General features: G+C 46.1%; 1 protein-coding gene across 3 annotated transcripts in view; it reads left to right on the forward strand.

Annotated features, from left to right (window-relative positions):
* Positions 1 to 6,856: 6,856 nt before the first annotated feature.
* FPGS (folylpolyglutamate synthase) overlaps positions 6,857 to 27,864 on the forward strand; it is a 47,886-nt gene continuing 26,878 nt past the window's right edge. For 2 of the 3 annotated variants that reach the window (XM_053374012.1, XM_053374014.1), the window contains exons 1-4: positions 8,511 to 8,774; positions 19,053 to 19,181; positions 19,379 to 19,432; positions 27,389 to 27,453. In XM_053374012.1, coding sequence (XP_053229987.1) covers positions 8,526 to 8,774; positions 19,053 to 19,181; positions 19,379 to 19,432; positions 27,389 to 27,453 — 497 coding nt within the window. In that variant the 5' untranslated portion in view covers positions 8,511 to 8,525. Of the gene's footprint in view, positions 6,905 to 8,510; positions 8,775 to 19,052; positions 19,182 to 19,378; positions 19,433 to 27,388; positions 27,454 to 27,864 lie in introns of those variants that run through there. The other variant, XM_053374013.1, reaches the window with a different exon arrangement.

Below are 27,864 nucleotides of genomic sequence, written 5' to 3' on the forward strand. Positions count from 1 at the left end.
GCAGACAAATGCTTCTCATTTGCTTATTTTCTTTGTGGCTTGTACTTCTCCCTGAAACGTCAAATCATAAATTGGATGAGAACATGAAACTAGTTACCAGGGTATTTTCTTACACAGCTCTGACAGAATAGTGCCTCAACATTTTACTCAAATCCCTGCTGCTGTCATCTCCAGAGATGGGAAAAAATGTGGCCACTAGATGGTCTAAATGGACTTTGGGTAGTAGGGTTAAAATGTGCAGAAACCATCCAAAGCCAATGGGAAATTTAAGGATTTCAAATAGGTTTGCTTTGCAAGGTTGAGCCAGGGTGGAGAGAAATGTGGGACAGTGCTCACCTTGTGCAGGGAAGGAAGACTGTCTTGGTATGTCAGAGGGTATCAGAACACAGCAGTAGAGAAGTGCAATGTAGTGTAGTGGTTAGAGCAGGCTTCCTCAACCTCGGCCCTCCAGATGTTTTTGGCCTACAACTCCTAGGATCCCTAGCTAGCAGGACCAGTGGTCAGGGATGATGGGAACTGTAGTCTCAAAACATCTGGAGGGCTGAGTTTGAGGAAGCCTGGGTTAGAGTGTTGGACAGGGACCAGGGTTCAAATCCCTGTTGACCAATCACTCACTCTCAGCCTGCTCCCCCTCAAAGGAACAAAAGCCTCGGAGAAAGGCAGCCTGGCCAATCACTCACTCTCAGCCTAAGCTTTCTCATAGGGTTGTTGTGAGGATAAAATGGGGAGCAGGAAAACTATGCTGCTTGAAAGAAAAGTGGTACACAAATGTAATTAATCAGTGTTTTTTTCTGGGGGGATGCAGGGGTATACATACCCCTAAATATTTTGTGAATCTAACGGCACAGTGAATTGTCAGTTCCGTTGCTATACTCCCAATGGCAGCTTCATTTCCTGTCACGGTGTTTCCTGAGTCTCAGATGGAAGCGAGCATTTAATGTGTAAAGTAGGAGTTAGAATCCAGCACGGTGATTGGTTAGTTTCGTTGTTACCACATCCGATGGCAACTTCATTTCCTTTCTGGGTGATTTTTCTTGAGTCAAAGTTAGAGTACCCCTAAACATTTTTAAAGAAAAAAAAAGCACTGTAATTAATAAAATAAATAGATCAGGAACATGCCTGTTTACTGATGAGTAGGGACTCAGTCATGCTCACCTCTTGGCCATTCAATGTGAGGGATTCAGATATGCCTTAAAAATGTCAATAGCCCTATATGATCTTAGATTAAATGCTTGCTTGAAGCTTTCTATTTTTATTAGGTATTCTGTGGTTTTATATCTTGATTTTATTTTGTGAACCACCCTGAGACCCCTGGGTATAGGGTGGTATATAAATTCAATAAATAAATAAATATAACAACAACAAAAATTTTTGAAATATATCTCAACCATTGAGTTCCAAAGGTTTTATGTCTGGGTCATATTGGTTAACAGTTTCCTGTAAGATGAAAAAGGGAAGTTGAACTAGATACTGAAACAGCTTGCGGTTTTTAACTACAGCGTTTTGAAGTCAGAAATAAAGGGTCCTCTCTCTCTCTCTCTCTCTCTCTCTCTCTCTCTCTCTCTCTCACACACACACACACACACACACACACTCAATCTTAGTGGGTAATGTGAATTTCGCTGTAGATTCCTGCAGTTGTGATAGGAATTTTATGGTCTTAGATATATGATAATGTTCATAAGCGTACCAACCAAGCACGTACATAGATCAGCACAGGAAGACCAACCTGGAACCATTTTGATTCCTAAACTGAGCAAATGTTTTCTCTGCAAGGTCAAAGTGGGAAATCTCCCCATTGTCTCTTTCCTCACAAATCCTGTCTTAAGGGCACATTTAAGATATGAATAGGGTGTGAGCCTGTGACCTGGCCCAGGAACTAAGTATTTATCATTACAAAAGAATGGCCGGGCTCCCCAGGCAATCCAATCAAGTAACCTGCCAGACAAGAGATAAACAACAATATTCTCTGTTTGGCCTCTGTTATTTTCTCCTACCAATAGGGAACCTATTGTAAGGACTCTATATGGATACCCCATAAGGGAAAAGGGCAATTTTTGTTTACAACACAGTGTTTGTGCTAGGGGGAAAACTTGGTTCCTGTGACCATGACTATCCAATCTGAGCATCACATTCATTCATCATTTATAAACTGCTTCATTTTTTAAAATCTATTTAAGTGGTGTACAGCTAAAAACAACAACATCTATGGTTCTATGACTATGACAAAAAACAAAATCAAAACCAGTAAGGTAGCAATACACACACACACACATATATGAGAGAGATAAACTAAAAAATGAAAGCATATGAAAGTGATTAAAATAAAAGTTGAAGGGAGTCAAACCTGTAAAACAGGGTCCAAGCCTGAACAAAAAGGTTAAGTTTTCTCAAGAAATCTGAAGGGCATGATGGTTGCTGCTTCACATACAGCAGAAGGTGATCGCTTTCCGTAGCTCAGGGGAAACAGCAGAAAAATGCCTGTTTCCCCGGTCAATGCTCTATGATATTTTGCAGCACCACAAGTAAAATTTCCCAGGAGGATCAAAGTGAACTTACAGGTCTATACAGAGAGAGATGGTCTTTCTGGTAACCTGGACCCCAGTTGTTCAGGGTTATGTGCATAAACAACAGGACCTTGAAACATGTTCCTGTGTGCAGTTCCCTCAGCACTGGTGTAATATGTACCTGTCCAGGTGATCCACTCAACAACCTGGCTGCAGTTTTTGGCTTTTGTGACCTTGTTAACAGAGAAGTCTGAGGGCTCCCTTGGACAAAAAACAAGGACACCAGCCAGGAATACCAGAGCAAAACAGCAGCCAGTAGGCTTGGTCTTTATTGAAGACTGTCGCGACAGGACTCCCACCTGCCACAAGGTGGAACAAGATGGAAGCCCCGAACAAAAGAGCCCCCAAACTTTTATCAGCTGCTAATCCCCATGTTAAAGGTAAAGGTAAAGGTACCCCTGCCCGTACGGGCCAGTCTTGACAGACTCTAGGGTTGTGCGCTCATCTCACTCTATAGGCCGGGAGCCAGCGCTGTCCGCAGACACTTCCGGGTCACGTGGCCAGCGTGACAAGCTGCATCTGGCGAGCCAGCACAGCACACGGAAACGCCGTTTACCTTCCCACTAGTAAGCGGTCCCTATTTATCTACTTGTACCCGGGGGTGCTTTCGAACTGCTAGGTTGGCAGGCGCTGGGACCGAGCAACGGGAGCGCACCCCGCCGTGGGGATTCGAACTGCCGACCATGCGATCGGCAAGTCCTAGGGGCTGAGGTTTTACCCACAGCGCCACCCGCGTCCCCATGTTACACACCCCCAAACTACATCACTAATATATCATGGTTACCGGTACATCATGAAAGGGGAGGTCTGGTGGCAGTAATCTGAGCATCCTGGACCCTGCCCCATGGTTCCCCTTGCCCTCCACCAAACACCCATCAAGTGTAGCAAAAGAGATATTTACATTTCCCTGTTTCCCAGCCAAGTTAATCACACCCTTTTGTCTTCATCTGGGTTTGTTATTTCTGGAATGGCTACTTGTCTGGCACTCAGGTATCAGGATGCCAGGAATTTCAGTGGTGCCTCGCAAGACGAAATTAATTCGTTCCGCTAATTTTTTCGTCTAGCGAATTTTTCGTCTTGCGAAGCACGAAATCCCATAGGAATGCATTGAAAATCAATTAATGCGTTCCTATGGTCAAAAAAAGTCCAAACAAAGCCAAATTTAGTACAACAAGAGTTTATTAAGTGCTCTTTAAAGTCACACATACTGTAAAGAGCATTTCAAAATTCAAACCCATAATTTTTTTTAAAAAAACAGCAGAGTGGCCCAATGGTCAAAGAAAATCATAAAAATGCAGAAAAAACCCACAAGCTTCCAGATTCTTGTAAACCCCTCCCCAACTGTTCCCCCAACCACCCAGCACATAATAATAATAATAATAATAATAATAATAATAATAATAAATTTTATTTATATCTCGCCCTCCCCAGCCGAAGCCGGGCTCAGGGCGGCTAACAACAATAAAACAATACAAAAGTACAACACAAACAACACTCTAAAATCATTCATTATAAAATTAATTAAATTCAAGCCACTGGCCACCATTGGGCCAGAGCTCCGCGAAGATTGCCGAGGGAGGGAGTCAGGCTGTGCCCTGGCCAAAGGCCTGGCGGAACAGCTCTGTCTTGCAGGCCCTGCGGAAAGATGTCAAGTCCCGCAGGGCCCTAGTCTCTTGTGACAGAGTGTTCCACCAGGTCGGAGCCACAGCCGAAAAAGCCCTGGCTCTAGTTGAGGCCAGCCTAACTTCTCTGTGGCCTGGGACCTTCAAGATGTTTTTATTTGAAGACCGTAAGTTTCTCTGTGGGGCATACCAGGAGAGGCGGTCCCGTAGGTACGAAATTCAAATCCAGAATTTTTTTAAAAAAACAGCACAGTGGCCCAATGGTCACAGAAAATCATAAAAATGCAGGGGGGAAAACACAAGCTTCCAGATTCTTGCAAACCCCTCCCCAACTGTTCCCCCAGCCACCCAGCACACAGAAATTCAAATCCAGAATTTTTTTAAAAAAACAGCAGAGTGCCCCAATGGTCACAGAAAATCATAAAAATGCAGGGGGAAAAACACAAGCTTCCAGATTCTTGCAAACCCCTCCCCAACTGTTCCCCCAACCACCCAGCACACAGAAATTCAAATCCAGAAATTTTGTTAAAAAACAGCAGAGTGCCCCAATGGTCACAAAAAATAATAAAAATGCAGGGGGAAAAACAAGCTTCCAGATTCTTGCAAACCCCTCCCCAACACCAAGTCCTTGAATTCCAAACACCCCAACCCAAAATCCAAACCCCCCCAAAAAGTTTTAAAAGCTTAACTTACCAAATGGCTGCAAAAGAAGTTTTGGAAAAGCTTCAAAAATCACCAAACCCTTTAAAAACCTCAAAAAAGGCTACTATGTACACTGCGTTCTATGAGTTGCTCCTCGAAGTCAAGTCGCAACTGTATTAACGGTGTTAAGAAAAAGGAAACAAACTTGCAAGACGTTTTTGTCTTGCGAAGCAAGCCCATAGGGAAATTCGTCTTGCGAAGCAGCTCAAAAAACGGAAAACCCTTTCGTCTAGCGAGTTTTCCATCTTGCGAGGCATTCGTCTTGCGGGGCACCAGTGTATCACTCAGGCAGAGGGGCTGCTGAGTAGCTGAGCTCACATGTCTATATGAATTTCTGAAGTTTTCCCTGTGAGCCAGTACATAGATACATTTATCAGTGAATTCTTACATTTGGTATCGTGCAGCAAAGTCCCTTTGAATAGACAGGAAGAAACCGTGATGAAGTGTTTTGTGGGGACAAATCACAAAAGTCACAAAAGTGATTGTGCTGATTTTGGTAGTGAGCTGCATGTGCATGATATCTGCTGGAGGGGCACCCTCCCCCAACCTACACATAAATTCCTGCAACAACCTGGACAGTCACAACAGTCCTGTAAGGTAGGTCAATGTTATTACTTAGTAGATGGGGGTGGGGCAGCTGAGAGAAGAGTGGCTTGCCTAGTGTGATAGGAATTTTGAGGTCTTAGATATATGGTAATGTTCATAAGCGTACCAACCAAGCACGTACATAGATCAGCACAGGAAGACCAACCTGGAACAATTTTGATTCCTAAACTGAGCAAATGTTTTCTCTGCAAGGTCAAAGTGGGAAACCTCCCCATTGTCTCTTTCCTCACAAATCCTGTCTTAAGGACACATTTAAGATATGAATAGGGTGTGAGCCTATGACCTGGCCCAGGAACTAAGTATTTATCATTACAAAAGACTGGCCAGGCTCCCCAGGCAATCCAATCAAGTAAGCAGAGTATCCAATCAAGTAACCTGCCAGACAGGAGATAAACAACAATAGGAGAAAAACAACATTCAAATTTCTGTTTTAAGACTGCCTTTTCTGTGATGTAGGTATGATATATCTGAGGGGTGGTCTTAGGTTACACGCCTTCTGTGATGTATGTATGATGTTTCTGGGGGTGGTCCTGATCTACAGGGTGGCAATTTCAAAAGTCTTTATAAGGCCTTGCAAGCCATTTTTCTGGGTTCCTCCTCTCTCCTGCGGGTGAGGGGAGCACCCTGTTGCAACGGATCAATAAAGGTCAAGCTTACATTGCCCGGAGGAAAGGCTTGGCAGAGTGATTTGACAGGATTAGGGTTTTGACACCTTGCTTGAGGGATTATGGAGGACAGGGAAGGTGTCATGGAGTCCTAGAGAAATTGAGCAAATTGGCACGTTGATTTTCTATGAATTTTGTAGATTCTAGTCCCTTTTGACATTGACAATTGGAAATAAATGGATATATTGTAGCGAAGAAGAAGGTGAAGAAGACATGCCCCCCCCTTCCGTATCATATGTAAGGACTCTATATGGGCTCTTGGATACCCCATAAGGGAAAAGGGCAATTTTTGTTTACAGCACTAGGTCTTCTCACAAGACTGTGGCTGAGGTGAGATGATCTGAATGGTGATTCTATGGCTTCTCCCAAAAGAGTCCTGGGAACTGCCGCTCACTAAGGGTGCTGGAAGTTGGAACTCTGGGAGGGGTATACAGCAGCTCTCAGAGTTCTTTAAATGCATGGTGCGGATGTGACTGACTGTCTTTAAAAAGCACAACTGAGTAGCATTGTAATAGGACATGGCTCAAGCATATCTGAGTCATAGGCTAACCAAACAAACAAACTCAGGGTGAGACTCTGTACCGAATGCAGCCTCCAGTGACCTCTGTTTAGTTGTAGTTTAACTAGTTTTGGGAACTGTTAGGCTGCCCGGCACGCGTTCTGCCACAGGGCAGAAGGAATGATCAGACCTTCCTTCTGGAGAGTCATAATGGAAAGAAGAAAGTTCAAAGAAACATACAAGGTAAATTTGCCTTCATCCTACCTAGGTGGAGGTCTGAACAATGTGAAATCTATTTTTAAGAAGCTTCACCAATGTGAAATCTGCCCCTAGAGATTGTGGTCATAATAAATAGTTACTGGTGGGCTTTCTGACAAATGGCTCTTGCTCAGAAAGGTCTTCCTAATGCTTAGTCAGAATCTCCTTTCTTGCAATTTGAATCAGTTGGTTTGGGTCCTGCACTCTTGAGCAGCAAGAACAAGCTTGCCGTCTTCCATGTGACAGCTCTTCAGATATCTGGAGATGTTAGATATACAGTACTGTATCAGTGTAAACTGCAGAACCGGCTACCTCAGAATGTGGAGTGGACAGTTCTCCACCGGAGAGTGAGATTTTTGGGGGGTACAGTATTATTATTATTATTTCATTTTATAATGTATATAAAACAGAGAGAACAATTATAACAACAGGCAAAAATTAAAAGATGAAAAACAACCAAACAGGCATGTAGAGTGAGTTATTGCACATGAGTTTAAAAAACAAAGCCCAAGAGAAGACTATCAACTTCTATCAGGTCATGAAGTCAAGTTTCAGATTTGCCAGGCTTTTGTGATGAATGTTGTATTGAAAGTGGTGGTTCTGGTGTATATGTCATAAAAAAATGCCAAATCATCTAAAATGTGTCTGGAACTTCTAGTCCTTGTAAACATTTCAAATTATGTCTGATTTTCTCCATTATAGCTATTTTCCAGAGTGAACAGTACTAAACATCCGGTGTAAGATTTTGGGCTGTTTTCCACTGAGTTGCAACCACTCATCATGCTGCCAAGGTCATATATAAGACCAATTCTTTTGACAATATATCATCAAAAATATCTGGCAACATTAATTTTGGGCAGCGAACAATGCTTTAATTTCTGTCAAAATTAAATCCCAAAAATCTCACACCAACCGACATTCCTGTAAATGATAACATGCACCAATATTATCACCCTCGTAGAATTAGGTGATATAAAACATTTCTGACATTTGCAAAGGGGTATAATACCATCTGTGTAATAATTTCAATGAGTTTTCCCTAAGGATTTTAAGGGTTGCGATTCCCAAATTTTATTTCAGTCCCTGGGAATAATTTGTGTGCCAATATCCAGCTCCCATATCTTTTTAAGGAGTTCCATAATTATACTGAGAAATGTGATGTACAATTTCAAAACCAATCTCTTCTTCCCCAACCCCCATCATGCTTAAATAAATTTTCAAATTGTGTTACGGGTCTCAGTGGACCTTGTGTTTCTATATGTTCTTTTAGAACGAAACCGTGAATTTGATTGAAACAAATCCAGTTTGTGTTAAATGCTTAGCTGTCAACGTTTCCCTTTTTTTAAGGGAAATTCCCTTATTCCGAATAGGATTCCTCGCAAGAAAAGGGAACAGTTGACAGTCCCTTTCACGGAGAAACAGCCCTGCGCCCGTGCGCGCACCTCTCTGAAACTTCTTACCTCTACCTGTGGTTTGATCTAAAGTGAGGGACGAGGGAGGGGGCGGGGCAAGAAAGGGAATCGCCCTTCCCAAAGATGGCCGCGTTGGTTCTACTGGTTGCTTCTGCGCAAAACGGCCTGGGGCCCCTCTACTACCACCCGCAAAGATGGCCGCTCCGGCTTCAGGCCCGCTTCCGCGCCTGCGCGCAGCCGGGACTGTTTCGCGGCGTGGTGCGGCCGCGGCTTACGATCGGCTTGGGGAAGTTGTGCTTGGGGGGGAGGCGCCTGCGATGGGCTCGCGCCGGGTCCGCGCTCTGCACCTGGCCTTCCTCCAGCAGCGGGTGCAGGCTCCCCGTCTGGGCGCCCGGAGGTGGCTCAGCGCCCGCCCGGCCCACGCGCCCAGGATGGAGTACCAGGTGAGGCAGCGCCGGGACGCCGGAGACCCCCTCGCAAGCCCGGCGGGGGTTGCGTCAGCCGGAGGGCAGGCAGGGATCCTCTTCCCACTCTCGCACCTGCTGCAACTATTGGTCGGTGGGCTGGTTCCGTGAAGGGGGAGTGTAAGCGACCCCCCAAAGGAACGGAAGCCTCGGAGAAAGGCAGTAAAACACACACATGCAATTCCCCCCGACCCCGCTTTTGAAACGTGCGGAAGTTGAAGATATTAAACAAGCAAACAAAAAGAGCAGTTTTAAAATTCGCACCAGCATTTCTAAGCGTTCGGGCAGCCACGAGTAAGCAGGAATGCTTTTTGCACGCGCCAAAAAGATTGCGGCGTGGACGCCTGCTTGATCTGCTTCCCTGTTTTGCATTGTTTTATATTTCGTTTCATTTCATTGGTGTGCGCGTAGTTAGTGATTTCTAACGTTGGCACCGAATTTTAATTCGATTTTTTCCCGTTTCATTAGCTTTCTAGACTGCAGTCCTGTTTTGTTTTGTTTTATTGGTGTGTTCATGTGGGGGGGGGCGGGATTCTAGTGCTGGATATTAATTCGATTTCTTTACGTTAAGTTTTATAGGCTGTCGCCCTACCTTTTATTTTTCAAGTTAAGCCCTGGCGACTTGCAGACGCAAGGAATGAATTGCATTCCAAGCCGAATGTATTGCACATTGCGGGGGGGACGGGGACCCGACTTTATACTGTACTTTCTTGTGTAGTAGATTCCGAGCCAGAAAGGGAAGGAACAAAACTATAGTGGCGAATCTACTACTATTACTACTACTACTACTATTATTTTGAAATAGGTAGTTGTATTAGTTTTTCCACAGATAAACAGTAACCGCAAACAAAAGAAAGCAAAATTGGAGTACACGTTTGTCAGTTAGAGGCAAATCACTTTTAAAACAAGGGAGGGAGATATTGCCAGGTGATCGGAAGACCTGGCTCTCTTGAGGCATGTGCTTCCACATGTTTTTGGACTCCAAATCCCATCATCCTTTGCTGCTGGCTTTTCTGGCAAGGCATGAAGGGAGTCCAGCAGCGCCTGGAGGGTTGCACGTTCCCTGCTCTTAAGACCTCAGCAACAGATGTCTGTGGTCCGTTTTTTTTAGGTGGCAATTCTAGGGGCTGAACTTGGGGAGGGGGCTTTTGTATGCAAAGTGGTGTGCTCTTTTGTTGATCTGGCTGTCCCCACAACACAGCCTTCACTGACTGGTGCCCTCCAGATGTTTTGAACTGTTTCCATCAGCCCCTAGCAAGCACATTTTGGACTCAGGTGGCAGTAGTAGTGCTCTAAGGAAGCATTCCCTGTTCTCAGTGGTCGATTTTGTTGTGATTTTATGCTTCCCACACCACAATTGGCCCCACAGGGGCTTTTTTGTAGCCACTTAACTTGTTTCAGGTTAACATTCAATGCCTTTTTGTGTGTGTGTCCGTCCATCCATTTTAAACCCTGTATCCCAAAAGGCAGCCAGTCTGGTGTCCTCAATATGTTGTTAAACCACATCTTCCATCATTCCTGACCTTTTCCCAAGCTGACTGGGGCAGATGGGAGCCGGAGTCCATCAATATCTTGAGAGCCACTGATTAGCCACCCGTGTGTCAGTTGAATTTTTCAGGCATTGTCCATAGGGCTGGTCAATATTTGGCTTTCAACATCGCAATAAATCACTACCTAAACATTGCGATATTCCAATGTATCACAATGTCTGAAACAAGGATGGAAAGCAAACATGGTAATGTCTTGACAACTGCTACTACTGCTACTAAAGCAGATACATTTTTACTAACCTTTAATCATAGTGAATACAAATAATCTGGGAAAATATTCCGGGGGGGGGGATTTAAGTTTGATGCATAAATGAAAATAAACTCAATGATTTCATGCTTCAGCTAAACCATTAAATATTTCTGGAGAATATATTAATGTTCTATTCACTTTTAAGGGCATTAAATTTAATAAACTAATGTTAATTACACACATACAATTAAAAAATTATTTTCAACTAATTTAAGAGTTATTTAAGTACAGTGGTACCTCAGGTTACATACACTTCAGGTTACAGACTCCGCTAAGCCAGAAATAGTACCTCGGGTTAAGAACTTTGCTTCAGGATGAGAACAGAAATCGCATGGCGGCAGCGGGAGGCCCCATTAGCTAAAGTGGTGCTTCAGGTTAAGAACAGTTTCAGGTTAAAAACGGACCTCCAGAACGAATTAAGTACTTAACCTGAGGTACCACTGTAATTTACACAGACCACAGCCCCACACCCCACATCTCACATACCCCCTCCCCACCCCACCCCCACTTTTTCTTCCAAAACCACCACCTCACGAGCGGCTGCCTAAGCTTGGGTGGGTAGTTCTGGTGGGAGCGACTCTGCATCTTAGGCAAACATTCGCCATGCAACCTGGTTTGTGAAGCAGGAGCTGGCAGCAGATCTGTGGTTTTTTATTTGTTTTTAAGCCTAACTGGCTTCTCCACTCCCTTCACAAAGTTGTTGGAGGCAGGGTGGGAAGGTGGAATGAGGGTGAAAGGGATTTCCTAGTCGATTTCATCAGAGCAGCTCAATGCGGACGATTCTTTACTGACGCTTGCCAAGGGGAGAGGCGGGTTAATAGGGAGAGGAAGCCAGCTCTGGCAAGGGGGCCACAGACGGGTGCATGCATTCTCACACACAGAGAGAGGAGGGAAGGGAAGAGGCTTAAACAACAACCTACCAGCCTGGTGCCCCTAGCCTTGCTCTAAAACAAAAAATCACAGTGTCTGCTCTGAGGATACCATAGTTCCCAGTCATTCTGCCTTCATTGGTGAGCACCTGCTCTTGTGGTTTGCTGCCCCCTGCAGGAGAGAGCTAAGCCAGCAAAGCTATACAATTTGTGGGCAAAGTGACAATCAGCTTCACTGTTCCCCCCACATGATTAGCAAAATATCTCCAGGTCAAATGTTATGAAACAGCTATCATGATGTGGCCTTTTTTTTTTAATTGGGTTTTATAAACAAGAATAATGTTATGCAAACAAGTATACCAAGTTTTCTCATGCCATTTGTATACGGTCATGCCTCATGTTACGTTTGCTTCATGATACGTTTTTTCAGGTTGCGTTCCGCGGCGACCCGGAAGTACCGGAAAGTGTTACTTCCGGGTTTCGCCACTCGTGCATGCACAGACGCGCAAAATGATGTCATGCGCAGAAGCAGCAAATCGTAACCTGCACGTGCACAGACGCACACTGCAGGTTGCATTCTATTCATGTTGCGAACAGGCCTCTGGAATGGATCCCGTTCGCAACCAAAGGTACCACTGTATCACAAAAATAGCATGATAAATGTGGAAAATTATCTACAACATATGTTTCATTATTAGTGGTCCGTGTGCAGGTTCTTGGTTCATGAATTGGCTTAAACCAGTGGTGGCCAACCTTGGCCCTCCAGCTGTTTTGGGACTACAATTCCCATCATCCCTGACCACTGGTCCTGTTAGCTAGAGACGATGGGAGTTGTAGTCCCAAAACAGCTGGAGGGGCAAGTTTGGCCATCACTGGTTTAAACAATAAAGAAAGAAAGAAAGAAAGAAAGAAAGAAAGAAAGAAAGAGGGGAGGGGGGAATGGTGAGTGGGGTGGGGTCGGGTGGTTATGCTTCTATTCTTCTACTTAGTGGCGGGGTCAGCGTTACTTATATGGGCTCTCTTACTATTCACTTGTTGTATTTCCTTGGTGGTGAGAGAGGGTGGACTTTAAATAATATATAGAAAAATTGTCCAGGCCTAATTGTCTTATCTCCCCGCATATAGAAACTACACACATCAGTAAGAGAGCATCGAGTAAAAATCTATACAGTGGTACCTCGGGTTACATATGCTTCAGGTTACATATGCTTCAGGTTACAGACTCTTCTAATCCAGAAATAGTGCTTCAGGTTAACAACTTTGCTTCAGGATGAGAACAGAATTCGTGCTCCGGCGGCGTGGCGGCAGCAGGAGGCCCCATTAGCTAAAGTGGTGCTTCAGGTTAAGAACAGTTTCAGGTTAAGAACGGACCTCCGGAACGAATTAAGTACTTAACCCGAGGTACCACTGTACTGATTTTTATTTTAATTTACTACATTTATATCCTACCTTTCCTGTCTGCTTCCGAGGAACTATTTTCTGCTTCTTTTTAACATTGAGTATTTTTCCAAATGTGCAGCCTTAAACAGTATAGTCAGCGCATCGTCTCATGGTCCTGCATGTGAGTTGGGTGAGGTGGAGGAGAAGCGAGAAAGTGATGAATGTGGCCAGAACTAGAAGCAAAAGTGCTTTTAGCACATTGCCTGCTCCTGGCCTATTGCCACCCGAGGAATCTTTATCAACTTGCCTTTACAAGCATGTCACTCCCTGCTGGGATATTCATGGTAACTACTCAATAGAAGTTATATTGGCCCTACTCAATAGATATGTCGAACTAGGATACAGTGGTACCTCGGGTTAAGTATTTAATTCGTTCCGGAGATCCGTTCTTAACCTGAAACTGTTCTTAACCTGAAGCACCACTTTAGCTAATGGGGCCTCCTGCTGCCTCCGTGCCACCGCTGCACGATTTCTGTTCTCATCCTGAAGCGGAGTCTGTAACCTGAAGCACTATTTCTGGGTTAGCAGAGTCTGTAACCTGAAGTGTATGTGACCTGAAGCGTATGTAACCCGAGGTACCAATATATAGGGACGCGGGTGGCGCTATGGTCTAAACCACTGAGCCTCTTGGGCTTGCTGATCAGAAGGTTGGCGGTTCAGATCCCTGCGACGGGGTGAGCTCCTGTTGCTCTGTCCCAGCTCCTGCCAACCTAGCAGTTTGAAAGCACACTAAAAAGTGCAAGTAGGTACTGCTCCAACGGGAAGGTAAACAGTGTTTCCGTGCGCTCCTCTGGTTTTGGTGTTCCGTTGCGCCAGAAGCGGCTTAGTCATGCTGGCCACATGACCTGGAAAAACTGTCTGCAGACAAACGCCGGCTCCCTTGACCTGTAAAGCGAGATGAGTGTCGTTCGCGACTGGACTTAACCATCAGGGGTCCGTTACCTATACCTTTTTAACTAGGGTATATCAATTTCAGTGTGTCTGCTGTCAAGAAAACTTAGTTGAGTGAAATCTAATGTTTTTAATTGTTTTTAGAAGTCTTAAAAAAGTCTTTAAAATTATTAATGATCTGGTTGCCACCTGGGGCTCCTTCAGAAGGAGCAGGATATAAATTGAATAAATAATAATAAATACATAATGTGCGCCTGGGGCCTGAGATCTTTGTGCCCATTTTACATAGCTGGCTGCGGTGCCTGATAAATTTCAAGTTTTTGTTTTTGTTTTGTAAAGGGCATGGGCGGTGGAGGACTCTAAAAGGGCCATTATCAGTCTAATACGATCTTGTGTACAATAAACATCGTCATATAAGCTAAGTAAGAAAGAATAAGGTAGACAGGTTGTTTAGTTTGATGGTTCATTTTTTGTTGCATCCTCACCTCTGCATCAGTGCAAATGTAAATCAGTGTGTGTTATTCCGTGGGGCCTCTTAAACTTGACGCAGCAGCACCCTGGCCCTCAGCATGCCCTCATCTGGCCAAAGGACTGCCTGCCTGAGGTGAAACTCAAAACCCAACGTCCGCTGTACTAAATCTAGCTGTTTCTTTATTAGGCCACGCCAGCTGATCATAACCTATAATTTGGAGGTGGGAGGAAAGATAAGAAGGAAAACAGGAGAACACTACACTAGTGACATGTTGTGAAGGAGCAGTTGGCTGCTGCTTGGTTGTGTAGGGCATGCGGGGGGAGTAACAGCTTCCCCCAGAATTCAGGAAGTTTCCTTATCCTGAGTCGGACCACTGACAGTCTAGCCTAGTGACTGGCAATGGCTCTCTGGAGTTTCAGGCAGGGACCCGCCGGGGCCTTCCGCCTGGAAGCAGATGCTCCACCACTGAGCTATGGCCCTTCACTTAAAGAGAAAATAAAATTCCAGCCCTCTTGCTTCTGTATGGGTTGAAGCTGCCATATTCTGAGCCAGGGCATTTGTTCCAACTAGCTCAGCATAGTCTACACCAGCCTTTCTCAAGCTGTGGGTCCCCAGATGTTGTTGAACTACAACTCCCATCACTCCTAGCTAGCAAGGCCAGAGCTCAGGGATGATGGGAGTTGTAGTCCAACAACATCTGGGGACCCACAGCTTGAGAAACGCTGGTCTACACCATGGGTAGGGAAACTAGGGTCCAGGGGCAGGATCCGGCCCAATCGCCTTCTAAATCCGGCCCGCGGACAGTCCGGTAACCAGCGTGTTTTTACATGACTAGAATGTGTCCTTTTATTTAAAATGCATCTCTGGGTTATTTGTGGGGCATAGGAATTTGTTAATTTCCTCCCCAAAAATATTGTCTGCCCCCCCCACAAGGTCTGACGGACAGTGGACTGGCCCCCTGCTGAAAACGTTTGCTGACCAGCAGCTCTCCAGAGCTTAAGGCAAGGGATTTCCACAGCCCTACCTTGAGAGTCCAGTAATTGGACATGGGTCCTTCTGCCTGCAATGCCTTTCTACTGAGACACACTCCGACCACTTTCAAGTGTAGCGCGGGAATAGCCTGATCTCCACCTCGCCTCATGAGCTCAGCGTGCGTATAGTAATCCCACAGCCCTATGCCAGCAAGTACAGTATCTCACATACAAGGCAAATGAGGAAGTCGCTTATTATAGCAGTGGACAGCCTCGTTACCCACCAGCTTGTAGCAGAGATATGCAGCCTATTTTTGAACATGCTTCTATCCCTGTCCACTTAAATTGCTTTTCTGCAGAAAGTAGGTAAGGAACTTGCTTCCCTCCAAGGTAAAAGGTAAAGGTAAAGGACGGTTAAGTCCAGTCAAAGGCGACTATGGGGTTGTGGTGCTCATCTCGCTTTCAGGACAAGGGAGCCGGCGTTTGTCCACAGACAGCTTTCCGGGTCATGTGGCCAGCATGACTAAACCACTTCTGGCGCAATGGGACACCGAAACCAGAGCAGGGGCACGGTTACCCCATTCAGGACCAGGGAGTCCTCCACACCAGCCCGCCCTCTGTCTCCCCAAAACAGTACTTCTGTCTTGTCAGGATTCAACCTCAATCTGTTAGCTGCCATCAATCTGCCAACTGCCTCCAGACACTCACACCGGACCTTAACCACCTTCACTGGTTCTGATTTAAAGGAGAGGTAGAGCTGGGTATCATCCACATACTGATGAACACCCAGCCCAAATCCCCTGATGATCTCTCCCAGCGGCTTCATGTAGATGTTAAAAAGCATGGGGAAGAAGACAAAACCTGAGGCACCCCACACAAGTGAGAGCCCACGGGACTGAACACTTATTCCCCAACACCATGTTCTGGACACAGCCCAGGAGGAAGGAGCAGAATCACTGCAAAACACTGCTCCCAGCCCCTGTAGATGGTCCAGAAGGATGTTATGGTCGATGGTATCAAAAGCCACTGAGAGATCCAGCGGAACGAGGAAACAGCTTTCACCCTTGTTCCTAGCCCGCCGGAGATCATCGACCAGCGTGACCAGTCTTATCTGGATCAAGCTTCAGTTTGTTGGCTCTCTTCCAGTCCATTACCATTTAACTTTTAAGATGGCAAATTTAGGATGATCTTGGCATTCATGTGGGAGGAGGCAGTTCTCTGGGGAAACTGACCTCCCAGCTGTTGTCAGACTACAACTCCCAGCATCTTAGGAATGCTGGCAGGGGCTGATGGGAGTTGGAGTTGGGGCTGATTTTCTACCCCTGGTGTACATCATTTTGACAGAAAAGGAAGCTGTACTATGAACATTTTAAGTCATTTTCAGGCTTATTAAAAGGACAGAATGAATAGCTAGCTGAGCTTTCCTTCTGGTCCACCTGGGGCCAATTATTCAACACCACCTTCTTCATGGAGTTTGTTCACCATAATTTCTCAGTCCCACTACAAATCTCAGTATCAAGCAAGATAAGAACAGACCTCCAGAACGAATTAAGTACTTAACCCGAGGTGCCACTGTATTACAATAAAAAGCATATAAAAATCTGCAAATCGTGCCCCGTAAAACAGAAGAAAAACTTGGGTAGCAAAACAGCTTGGATCTGTTTACTCATGAGATTTCCTTACCCCACCGGTGCCCACTCGCTTTGTACAGTGGAATTGGTGCTGCTACAGGTGCCACACCACACCCGTCTTTCAATCGCTTAGTGTGGCAATGACAACACTATGGAACTCCTGGCCTATTGAATTCAAGCAGGAGCCTTCACTGTACTCTTTTTTGTGCTTGCCAAGCCTATCTGAATGCTTACAAAGTAGAAGTAATTTTAATCTGTTTTAGTATTTTAACTTCTGTATACTTTTTAAGGTTTGGTTGTGGTTTTTTCTTGATTTTACTTTTTTTTGTAAATGGCTTTGAGGGTTTGTTTGTTTTTTTACAAACAAGTGGTGTACAGTGGTACCTCTGGTTACATACTTACCGTATTTTTCGCTCTATAAGACGCACCAGACCACAAGACGCACCTAGTTTTTGGAGGAGGAAAACAAGAAAAAAAATATTCTGAATCTCAGAAGCCAGAACAGCAAGAGGGATTGTTGCGCAGTGAAAGCAGCAATCCGTCTTGCTGTTCTGGCTTCTGGGATAGCTGCGCAGCCTGCATTCGCTCCATAAGACGCACACACATTTCCCCTTACTTTTTAGGAGGGAAAAAGTGAGTCTTATAAAGCAAAAAATACGGTAATTCGTTCCGGAGGTCCGTTCTTAACCTGAAACTGTTCTTAACCTGAAGACCACTTTAGCTAATGGGGCCTCCCGCTGCCCCCGCGCCGCCGCCACGCGATTTCTGTTCTCATCCTGAAGCAAAGTTCTTAACCTGAAGCACTATTTCTGGGTTAGCGGAGTCTGTAACCTGAAGCGTATGTAACCTGAAACGTATGTAACCCGAGGTACCACTGTATAAATCTTATGAAATATATACGTAATAAGTTAAACACATCCTGCAAAAATCTTCATAACTCTTCCAAAGTACCTTGGAGGGAAGATAAAAGTTTTGTCTTTGGTCAGGATCTCCTCTCTAATGCTTCTCTTGATTTCCTCTTCCTCCCCGCAGTCATAAGATTACTTATCTGCCTTTTAAAATGTGCCCTCATTTTGAGCACACCAGCAGCTTTGCTAATAGCCACTGGGTTCGTATCTTTTTGCTGAGTCCCCAGCTCCTTGCTCTTCGACTGCTCTGTGGCCTGAGTTCATTGATGGCCGTGTTGACAATGTGCCAGCTTTCCTCAGTGCCCTTACAGTTTGCTTGGTGGAGGCAGGAAGAGCCTGTGCTTTTTCTGTTTCTGGGTTTTTAAAAAAATGTTCTTTCAGTTAACTGGTACTTTACGCCCCTAGACATGTGATTGAGCTGTTGAGGGAGAGGCACATGTGTCATAAGCTACAGGAAGGTCATTATCTTGTTTGTTGGGGGGGGGGAGTAAACACTAACCACGTGCATGTAACTACTGGTGCGTTCAGAGGAGCAAGGAAGGCAGATTCCTCTCTCAAGAGGGATAGGGTGCGGATTCTCCAGCGGACCTGCCGCCTGTGGCAGAATTCAGACATGAAAAGGCAGAGGACCAGCTGGAAAGCAGGCGTTAAGAAAAGAGGTTCCTGTGCTCCTGTCCCCTGCCTTCTTGCAGCCACTGGAGTGCGCAGTGAGAATCTGGAACCATGGACAGGGGCATCACAATTCGAGGTTTATTTTTGGAATGGGGCAGAGAGGAGATTGTTAGCATTGACCTGGAGTGGTTGATTTCTTGTTTTCCATAACAGAAGGCTGAAAAACAGGTCTTGCGTTCAGGCACCAGCCTGGTTGCAATAGCCAACAAGGAATTGTGTGCAGGCGAGTGAGTGGGTTGGTGGAGGAAATATGGGGTGCTCTGATTCCCTTCTACGCCCAGCATAGAAAGCTGGTGGGCTATAGCTTTGTGGGTAGAGCATGTGCTTTGCTTGTAGTAGGTTCAGTCCTTGGGATCATTAGGTAGGGCTGGGAACACCCTAGAGAGCATCTGCCAGGCAGTGTAGACAACTCTGAGGTAAATGAACCCTGTGGTCTCTGTACAAGTCAGTTCCCTCTGTTCATGTGGAAGAAGGAGTAGTGCTTTTCCTTCCTCCTCAGCCAGCCAGTCAACTGTCTTTGCAGGCTAGTAACTGCTGTGTGGTTATTTACAAGGCTGACCAAAAGGGGGGAAACAATTAACCACTGCCTCATATGCCTTCTAGGATGCCATTCGGACTCTGAATACGCTCCAGACGAATGCCAGCTACCTGGAACAAGTGAAACGGGAGCGAGGAGACCCCCAGGCGCAGCTGGAAGCCATGAAAGGTTTTTTGGAACGAAGTGGATTGAAGGTGAGGAGGTTGGGAAGCTTGTGGGAGGCCCCTGGCCGTGATGCGATGCAGTCTTGATTTTTCTGGGGTTAGTGATGGGATGGGGGAGAGGGAGGGCTGTCTATTAGCAGCCATTGCTGCCTGCACTGATGAGGTGGGGCGGCGGGCGAGTACCAAAACAGCTAAACTGAAAGGTTCATTCACTTTTTCTCCGGCAGGTCGAAGACCTGGATCAACTGAACATCATTCACGTCACTGGGACGAAGGGCAAGGTGAAAGGGGTTGCAGGGGGGAAGCAATACCTGGAATAGCTCCAAAGGCCTTGACACATGGAAATGTGGGGCAGTTTGCTGTGGGGAATTGAGAGTGCTCAGTTCCAGAGTGTTTGAATGATGTATGGCTTGGCGATGTATCAGTATTGTCCAAAACCAGTCTGAAGTCCACCTCGTGGTAATGGTTTCGTAGTATTTGATGTGGTAATATATCATGACACAATGCGTGCATGTGCTATGCAAAAATCACGATGTGGGGAAAACCGTGAGTTTGGTCATTGCTCCTCTCCTGATTCCTGCTGCCCCTCAACTCTCCTCTGCCTCCTGCAGCGAATCACAAGAGCAGGTGCTGAAGAAAGCAGCCTACCTGGGAACTTTCCTCATGAGCTTCTTGTTTTAAGCGCAGGCGCCAGGCTGGTAGGCGGTTGAGGGAGACGCAGTCCGAGCCAGCTCCAGGCTTCTTGCTGGGAGTCCCTTTTCCCTTCCTTCCTCTTTCTTTGGGCTATCTCTGCTTGCCCACAAGACCCTGACACCCGAGCCATACCGGGGTCCTCACAAGAGCAGGAAGCCCTTTCGGTCTCGCCTCCCCAGACCCCCCCCCAAGTTGTTGCCCAGCCCTACTGCTAGTCCCGTGGAAAAATAAACTGGGTTATTTACTTCTGAGTTAAAGAAAATAAAAATAAACCTTGCCCTCTTTTTAAGTTTCTTTAACAACAACAACGTTGTTGTTATTATTATTATAATATTTGTACCCCACTCATCTGAATGAGTTGCCCCAGCCCCTCTGGGTGGCTTCCAAGAAATATAAAAGCATAATCAAACATTAAAAAGCTTCCCTATACAGGACTGCCTTCAAATGTCTTGACATATGACAGGAGGGCGTTCCTAGGGAGGTCGCCATTACCGAGAAGGCCCTCTGCCTAGTTCCCTGTAACCTCACTTCTCACAGAGAAGGTTCTCAGAGCTATATCCAGTGTCCAGGCTAAGCAACAGGGATGGAAATGGTCCTTCAAGTATACTGGGTTGAGGCCATTTAGGGCTTTACAGGTCAACACCAACACTTGTTGTGCTGAGATACGTACTGGGAGCCAGTGCAGATCCTCTGGAACCCGTGTTATATGGTCCCAGCGACCGCTCCCAGTCACCAGTGTAGCTGCCACATTCTGGATTAGTTATAGTTTCCAAGTCATCTTCAAAGTTAGCTCCACATAGAGCATGTTGTAGTAGTCCAAGTGGGAGATAACCAGAACATGTACCACTCTGGCAAGACAGTGCACAGGAAGATAGGGTTGCAGCTGGTGTACCAAATGGAACTTGTAGACAACTGCCCTGGATACAAAATTGACCTGCATCTTCATGGACAGTTGTGCATCTAAAAAGACCCTCAGATTGTGTACCTGGTCCTTCAGAGGCACAGTTACCCCATTCAAGACCAGGGCATTTCCCACACTGGCCCTCCTCCGTCCCCCAATACTTCTGTCTTGTCGGGATTCCACCTCATTATATTGACTGCCATCCATCGCCCAATTGTCTCCAGATACCCACACAGGATGTTCACTGCCTTCACTGGTTCTGATTTATATGAGAAGTAATAATAATAATTTTTATTTATACCCCGCCCTCCCCAGCCAAGGCCGGGCTCAGGGCGGCTAACAAGCAATAATAAAAACAAGTTGAATGAATACAACTTAAAAGCAAGATTAAAATACAACAATTAAAATATTGAAACATTAAAATATTAAAATGCAGCCTCATCACAGGAGGAGAAAGGAAAAAGAAAAAAGAAAGAGGGGGAGGGAATCAAGTTGATTCCAAGCCAAAGGCCAGGCGGAACAACTCTGTCTTACAGGCCCTGCGGAAAGAAATCAGATCCTGCAGGGCCCTGGTCTCATGAGGCAGAGCGTTCCACCAGGCCGGAGCCAGTGTTGAAAAGGCCCTGGCTCTGGTTGAAGCTAATCTAACTTCCTTAGGGCCCTGGACCACTAGGGTGTTGCTATTTATGGACCTTGAGGCTCTCCATGGGGCATACCGGGAGAGGTGGTCCCGTAGGTACGAGGGTCCTAGGCCATGAAGGGCTTTAAAGGTCAAAACCAGCACCTTAAATCTGACCCTGTACTCCACCGGGAGCCAGTGCAGCTGGAAAAGCACTAGGTGAATATGCTCCCATGGCAGAGACCCCGTGAGGAGCCTCGCTGCTGCATTCTGCACCCGCTGGAGTTTCTGGGACAGCTTCAAGGGCAGCCCCACGTAGAGCGAATTACAGTAGTCAAGCCTGGAGGTGACCGTTGCATGGATCACTGTGGCCGAGTCGGGGCGGGAAAGGTAAGGGACCAACTGCTTGATGCGGCAAAGGTGGAAAAATGTCATCTTGGCTGTTGCTGTAACCTGCGCCTCCATGGAAAGGGAGGCATCAAGGATTACACCCAAACTCTTAACGGAAGGCAATGGCACTAATTGGGCCCCTGCAAGAGAAGGGAGTTGGTCCCTCATCCCCATGCCATCCCGACCCAGCCATAGGACCTCTGTCTTCGAAGGATTTAGTTTCAATCGGCTGCCATGAAACCATCCAGCCACAGCTTCCAAGCATCTGGTCAGTGTGTCCGGGGCCGAGTCAGTGTGGCCATCCATCAGCAGATAGAGCTGAGTGTCATCAGCATATTGGTGACAGCCCAGCCCCAACCCCCAGATTATCTCTGTCCACGGCTTCATATAAATACTAAGAAGCATGCAGGAGAGGACAGAGCCCTGTGGCACCCCACAAGTGAATGCCCAGGAGTCCAAACATTGACCCCCAACACCACTTTATGGACACAACCCAAGAGGAAGGAGTGGAACTACTGCATAACAGTGCCCTCAGCTCCCAACCTGCCTAGATGGTCCAGAAGGATGCCATGGTCATTGGTATCAAAGCCGCTGAGAGATCCAGCGGAACGAGGAAACAGCTTTCACCCTTGTCCGTAGCCCGCCGGAGATCATCGACCAGCAGGACCAAGACGGTTTCCATTCTGTGATGGGGCCTGAATCCCGAATGGAAGGGATCCAAATGGTCCACATCCTCCAGACATACCTGGAGTTGTTCAGGGACCACACAATCATCTTGCCCAGGAATGAAAGATGGGATTGGGCAATAATTGGCTACAAATCACCTGAAAGAGTCTCCTAGTACTGTTTTCTGCAGATGCAGTAGAGGTGGTGAAGAAGGTCCTCTTCACCATCACTATCTCCACTTGGTAGGCTAGATATTGAGCTCTAACCTATGTTTGGTCCGATTTGGAATGTGTTTTTCTTCACTGGCCCTCTAGCCATCTCAATGATTGTTTCATTGCCTTCAGCTCCGGGGGAAGCCACAGGGCCTTCCAGGCTCCATGCAATCAGAGGACACTTCAGGGCCAGACAGTTTGCATTCCAGTGTGCCACCAGGGAATCAACTAAAAGGCAATCAGCATGGGATAATACATCCCCTACCACTCTCTGGGAGCCATTTGGGTCCATTAAGTAGCAGGGATGGACCATTTGAATTGGTCTCACCTCTCTGTGTAGGGAAAGGGTCGCGGAGAAGTCCAGTTGCACCAGGAAGTTCTCTGACCATGGCACTTCTTTTGTTCCACTGGAACAGATCACCCATGTCCACAGAGGTAAAAACACCTGATCTAAGGCATGTCCATGGCTATGAGTCAGGCCAAACTTATTCAGGGACATCCCCATGGAGGCCATGCTTTACACGAAGTCCCGAGAGTCCCCTTGTAAGGTTATGTTGGCATGGATGTTAAAATCCCCCAGGACAACCAAACTAGGCGCCTCCAGGAGAACGTGTGTCATGACCCGAAGCAGCTCTGGCAGGGAATCCTTGGTGCAGCAAGGAGGTCGGTCCACCATAGGAATGCTGTACTGCTCCTATTGCCTAAGTTCTAGAACATGCACTCAGAAAACTGGGTCTCTCTCCCTAATAGGACACCTGATGATAACTAATAACTTCCTAAAAATCACTGCCACCCCCCTTCCCACTCACATGCCCTGGGTTGCTGTGCATAAGAGAAACCTGGTAGACAAGCAGGAGCAAGAACATTTGCTATGTCTAACCAAGTTTCTGTTATACATGCCAGGTCAACTCCTCCATCCATGATCAAATTATGGATGGCAGTGGTCTTATGAATCTTTGACCTGGCATTGCACAGCAGCACCTTAAGGTCATGTGGGACATCCTTGTTGATACCTGTATCCTTCTAGTCAGGACCAGACCTGGAGGCAATGACTAAACCTGCCTCCTTGGTAATGACATGGAGCAACTCCTCTTCCTGCCCCAGATCACTGAGACTGGGTATCCCAATGCATCCCCCTGCCCCGTGGAACCTGCCCCAGACATGTTGGCTAGGACCCACTCCTGGGACAGCCCTGTCCCTCTCCCCTTAAATAACTTTTATAATTTAACTAACATAAATAACTAAGCTAAAAATACAAATGCAAACTAACATATGAGCATTTCACAATTACCCCCACCCCAAGAAATACACCCCCCATTAAAACTCTACATTAAAACAATTGAAACAATTAAAAACAGTTTAAAATATTTCACAGCCAATGGCTCCTTCCTCCCTTCTCCCCTTCTGTGTTTGTGCCTCCCTCGTGTCTATTAGGGAACATTTTCTCATCTTGCCTTTGATATCTATGCTACGAATTACTCCTACAGCTTTAATTTTTTTGAAAATGTGCTAATTTAAAAATTACCTGTACTATAAAATAACAGCCATAGCAATATGTTAAAGGGAAGTTAAATTTTGTAAGTTTTAAACCCCTAAGTAGTAGCAGTTGCCAGGGGATTACCCAGTTTGCCTCTACAGAGTTCCATCCTTATTTCAGACATCGTTCTGTATCGGTATATCGCAATGTTTAGCTGTTGATATATCACGATCCTGAAACCAGACATCGCCCAGCCCTCATGCAGCCCTTTTCATTTCTGGCCTCTGTGTACGTCAGATGCTCATTTCAGTCTGTCGATCTCCACGCTGTTTCAAGTAGCAGAACCTTCTCTGTTATCTAGGAGAGTGCATACAAGCCCTGCTTTTCCTGTAGATACTTAATGCTGTTTCCAGTCCACCATTCTCTTCTCATTTTTACATAGCGCTATGCTGTTTCAGCCACCCAAAAATCCTAACTGCACCTCTAGTGGTAGAGCCCCAGAATTGTACAAAAAGGTACAATGGAACTACTGCGCTTTATTGTGGTTCTTCTAAAGATGGTTTCTGAGAAACGAAGTTGTCCTTCAGCTGTGGGATTTTAGGGGCTTCTGTTTTGTTACCTCAGGAGAGCCATCCCTTATCTCACTTTAACCGACACCTGTCTCTCATGTGGAAGGGGTTTGTGAAGACGGAACAATCCTTACTCCCTGGACAGAAGCAGCGGGAGGGGAGGGGTGTGCATGCATTTCACTCTGCTATTTTGCTGCAAGTGTATTGTGTCTCCTAAGGACGGACGGAGGGCTCTGGGACCCTCCAGCTTCCTTCCCAAAGCCAGGCGGTTTGCTTAGCCGCAGTGCGGGATTTGGAGTACTGGATGTTTCTCTGCACATGGTGCTGACGTAAGGTGGTGTGAAATTGAGACGCTCCAGTTGGGGGCGCCAAATACTGGCCTCCACAGGCGCCATTTTATGAAGATTACAAAGGCCCTTCCATTTTGTTTGGCCTTGGGAGGACCGCGCAAGGGCTCTGGGATGCTGTCAGAGCCCTGACACCACCTTCCCAAAGCCGGAAGTGGTGTTGAGGTGCTGCAAAATTGAGAAGATCCACTTGGGGGCGCCAAATATTGGCCTCCACAGGCGCCATTTTATGGAAGATTACAAAGGCCCTTCCATTTTGTTTGGCCTTGGGAGGACAGCGCAAGGGCTCTGGGATGCTGTCAGAGCCCTGGCACCACCTTCCCAAAGCCAGGGCGCCAAATATTGGCCTCCACAGGACGCCATTTTGTGGAAGATTACAAAGGCCCTACCATTTTGTTTGGCCTTGGGAGGACAGCGCAAGGGCTCTGGGATGCTGTCAGAGCCCTGGCACCACCTTCCCAAAGCCGGGGCGCCAAATATTGGCCTCCACAGGATGCCATTTTATGGAAGATTGCAAAGGCCCTACCATTTTGTTTGGCCTTGGGAGGATGGCACAAGGGCTCTGGGATGCTGTCAGAGCCCTGGCACCACCTTCCCAAAGCCGGGGTGCCAAATATTGGCCTCCATAGGACGCCATTTTATGGAGTATTATAAAGGCCCTTCCATTTTGTTTGGCCTTGGGAGGACGACTCTAGGGCTCTGGGATGCTACCAGAGCCCTGGCACTGCCTCCCTCAAGCCAGAAGTGGTGCTGAGATGCCGCAAAATTGAGAAGATGCACAACTGTGAGGATCCACTTGGAGGCGCCAAATATTGGCCTCACAGGGTTAATTTTATGGAAAATTACAAAATCCCTTTTGTCTGGTTTTGGGAAGGCGTCACAAGGCCTCTTCACAGAGCCAGGCGGATTCGGCACTTTGGAACTTTTCCTCTACAGGGGCTGTACAGGAAAGCTTTTATGAAAGATTATTTTGTCTGTGTCTCCCTCGTGTCTATGCCCCCCCTTGGTATGTTTCCCATTTTGTTCCCCTTACGCTTGAACTCTCCTCAGTTCTCCCCTAGCCCTTTTGCTTTCTCACACATTTGTTCCTGAACCCTATGCTGCTTTATGTGCTTCCCCCACTTCCCTTCTCTTCCCTCCCAACCACCCCCACTAGTGATTACACAGGGTTGGGGGGAGTGTTTTTTGTTTTTATTTTTCTTGTGTTTATGTTGTTGGTTTCCCCTGAATAGCTTCCCTTCATATTACAAAGCAAGCCTTTATTAAAAAGCAGGTTACCTCCTTGTTACAGAGTTCCATTCTTATTTCAGACATCGTGATATGTTGGTATATAACGATGTTTAGCTGGTTATATATCGCAATGTTGAAAACCAAACATCGCCCAGCCTTAGTCTGAAGAGCTGACTCAGTCTGGTTTTTCTGTGTGATTGGATGCAGACCTGGATTTATTCATTAGTGTGTATATACAAGGGGTAGCTAATGTGACACCACCGGATACTGCTAAAATACAACTCACCTCAGTCCCAACCAGCATGTCTAACCATCAACATCTGGAGGACACCATGTTGACTATCTCTCATATACATGGACACAAAACATGCTCTATTAATCGAGACACTGTTTTTTAAGAAATGCCGTTCTTAAGCAAAACGTTCTAAACATTTTTAGTGCTTCTTGTTTTTCCAGTTGTGTTTATGGTTTATGGTTAGGGTGCCAAAAGGGCAGGATATAATATTGTTGCTATGTATTGTATTTCTTGCCAGCCCTTCACCAGAATCACATTATTATTATTATTATTATTATTATTATTATTATTATTATTATTATTATTATTATTTCCTGGGCTACCCATTGTTTGGTCCTGGGCAAAATCTTTATCTCTCTCAGTTCTCCAACTGTAAAATGGGAATAATATCCTTTTTCTTGTGAAGGAAGAACAAAAGGAAGAGATCATGAATGGAAAAACACCAGATATGTCCTAGAAAGGTTGGGTGGTTAGAAAACATCTAGATGGTGCTTGATTTGCAGGCTTTAACCTGGCCAGATGGTTCACAGTATTCTCACTCCCCCACCCTCCCACCCACAGTGTAAGTTAATGAGCAATTCTAAATGAACCCCCATTTGAATGAGCAGCTATGTACATGTATTACTTGGGCTCCTGTGTCAAATCACCTGAGTTGTCTTGGGCAGCAATTTTGTCCAGATCCCCCCTTGCCAGACAGATGTGTCCCTGTGCTGATTTCTTTTTTAACCAGTAGCGTGTGGGTAGAACTTGAGCCTGCCTTCCTGCTAGAAGAAGGGACACCCTCCCTTCTTGCCTTTGTCCACTTGGTAATTTCTTTCCCACTTCCCCCCCACCTCAGGGTTCAGCTTGTGCCTTCACAGAACGCATTCTTCGCAACTATGGCTTAAAGACTGGTTTCTACAGGTAGGTGCTGCTGAGTTGAGGGCTGGGCTGGCTAGGCCTCTCTTGGTTCACATTCCCACCATACATTAAAAGCACTATGATACCAGTTTTAAACAGCCATTGCTTCCACCCCGCAAAAAAGAAATGCAGGGGACTGTAATTCGTCAAGGGTGATGAGAGTCGTTAGGAGGTCTCTATTCCCCCTCAAAGCTGCAATTCCAAGGATTCCCTGGGAAGAGGGGTTGATCATTAAACCACTCTGGGAATCATAGTTTTGTTAATTTTGTCAATTCTGTGACACAGGTCAATTCTGTGTCCAGGGCAGCTGTTTATCATCTCCATCTGGTACGCAGGCTGAGACCCTACCTGCCCACTGTCTGTCTCGCCAGAGTGGTGCATGCTCTGGTTATCTTTCGCTTGGACTACTGCAAT

This window comes from Podarcis raffonei, chromosome Z (genome assembly GCF_027172205.1).
Source record: "Podarcis raffonei isolate rPodRaf1 chromosome Z, rPodRaf1.pri, whole genome shotgun sequence".
Lineage (NCBI taxonomy): Eukaryota > Metazoa > Chordata > Lepidosauria > Squamata > Lacertidae > Podarcis > Podarcis raffonei.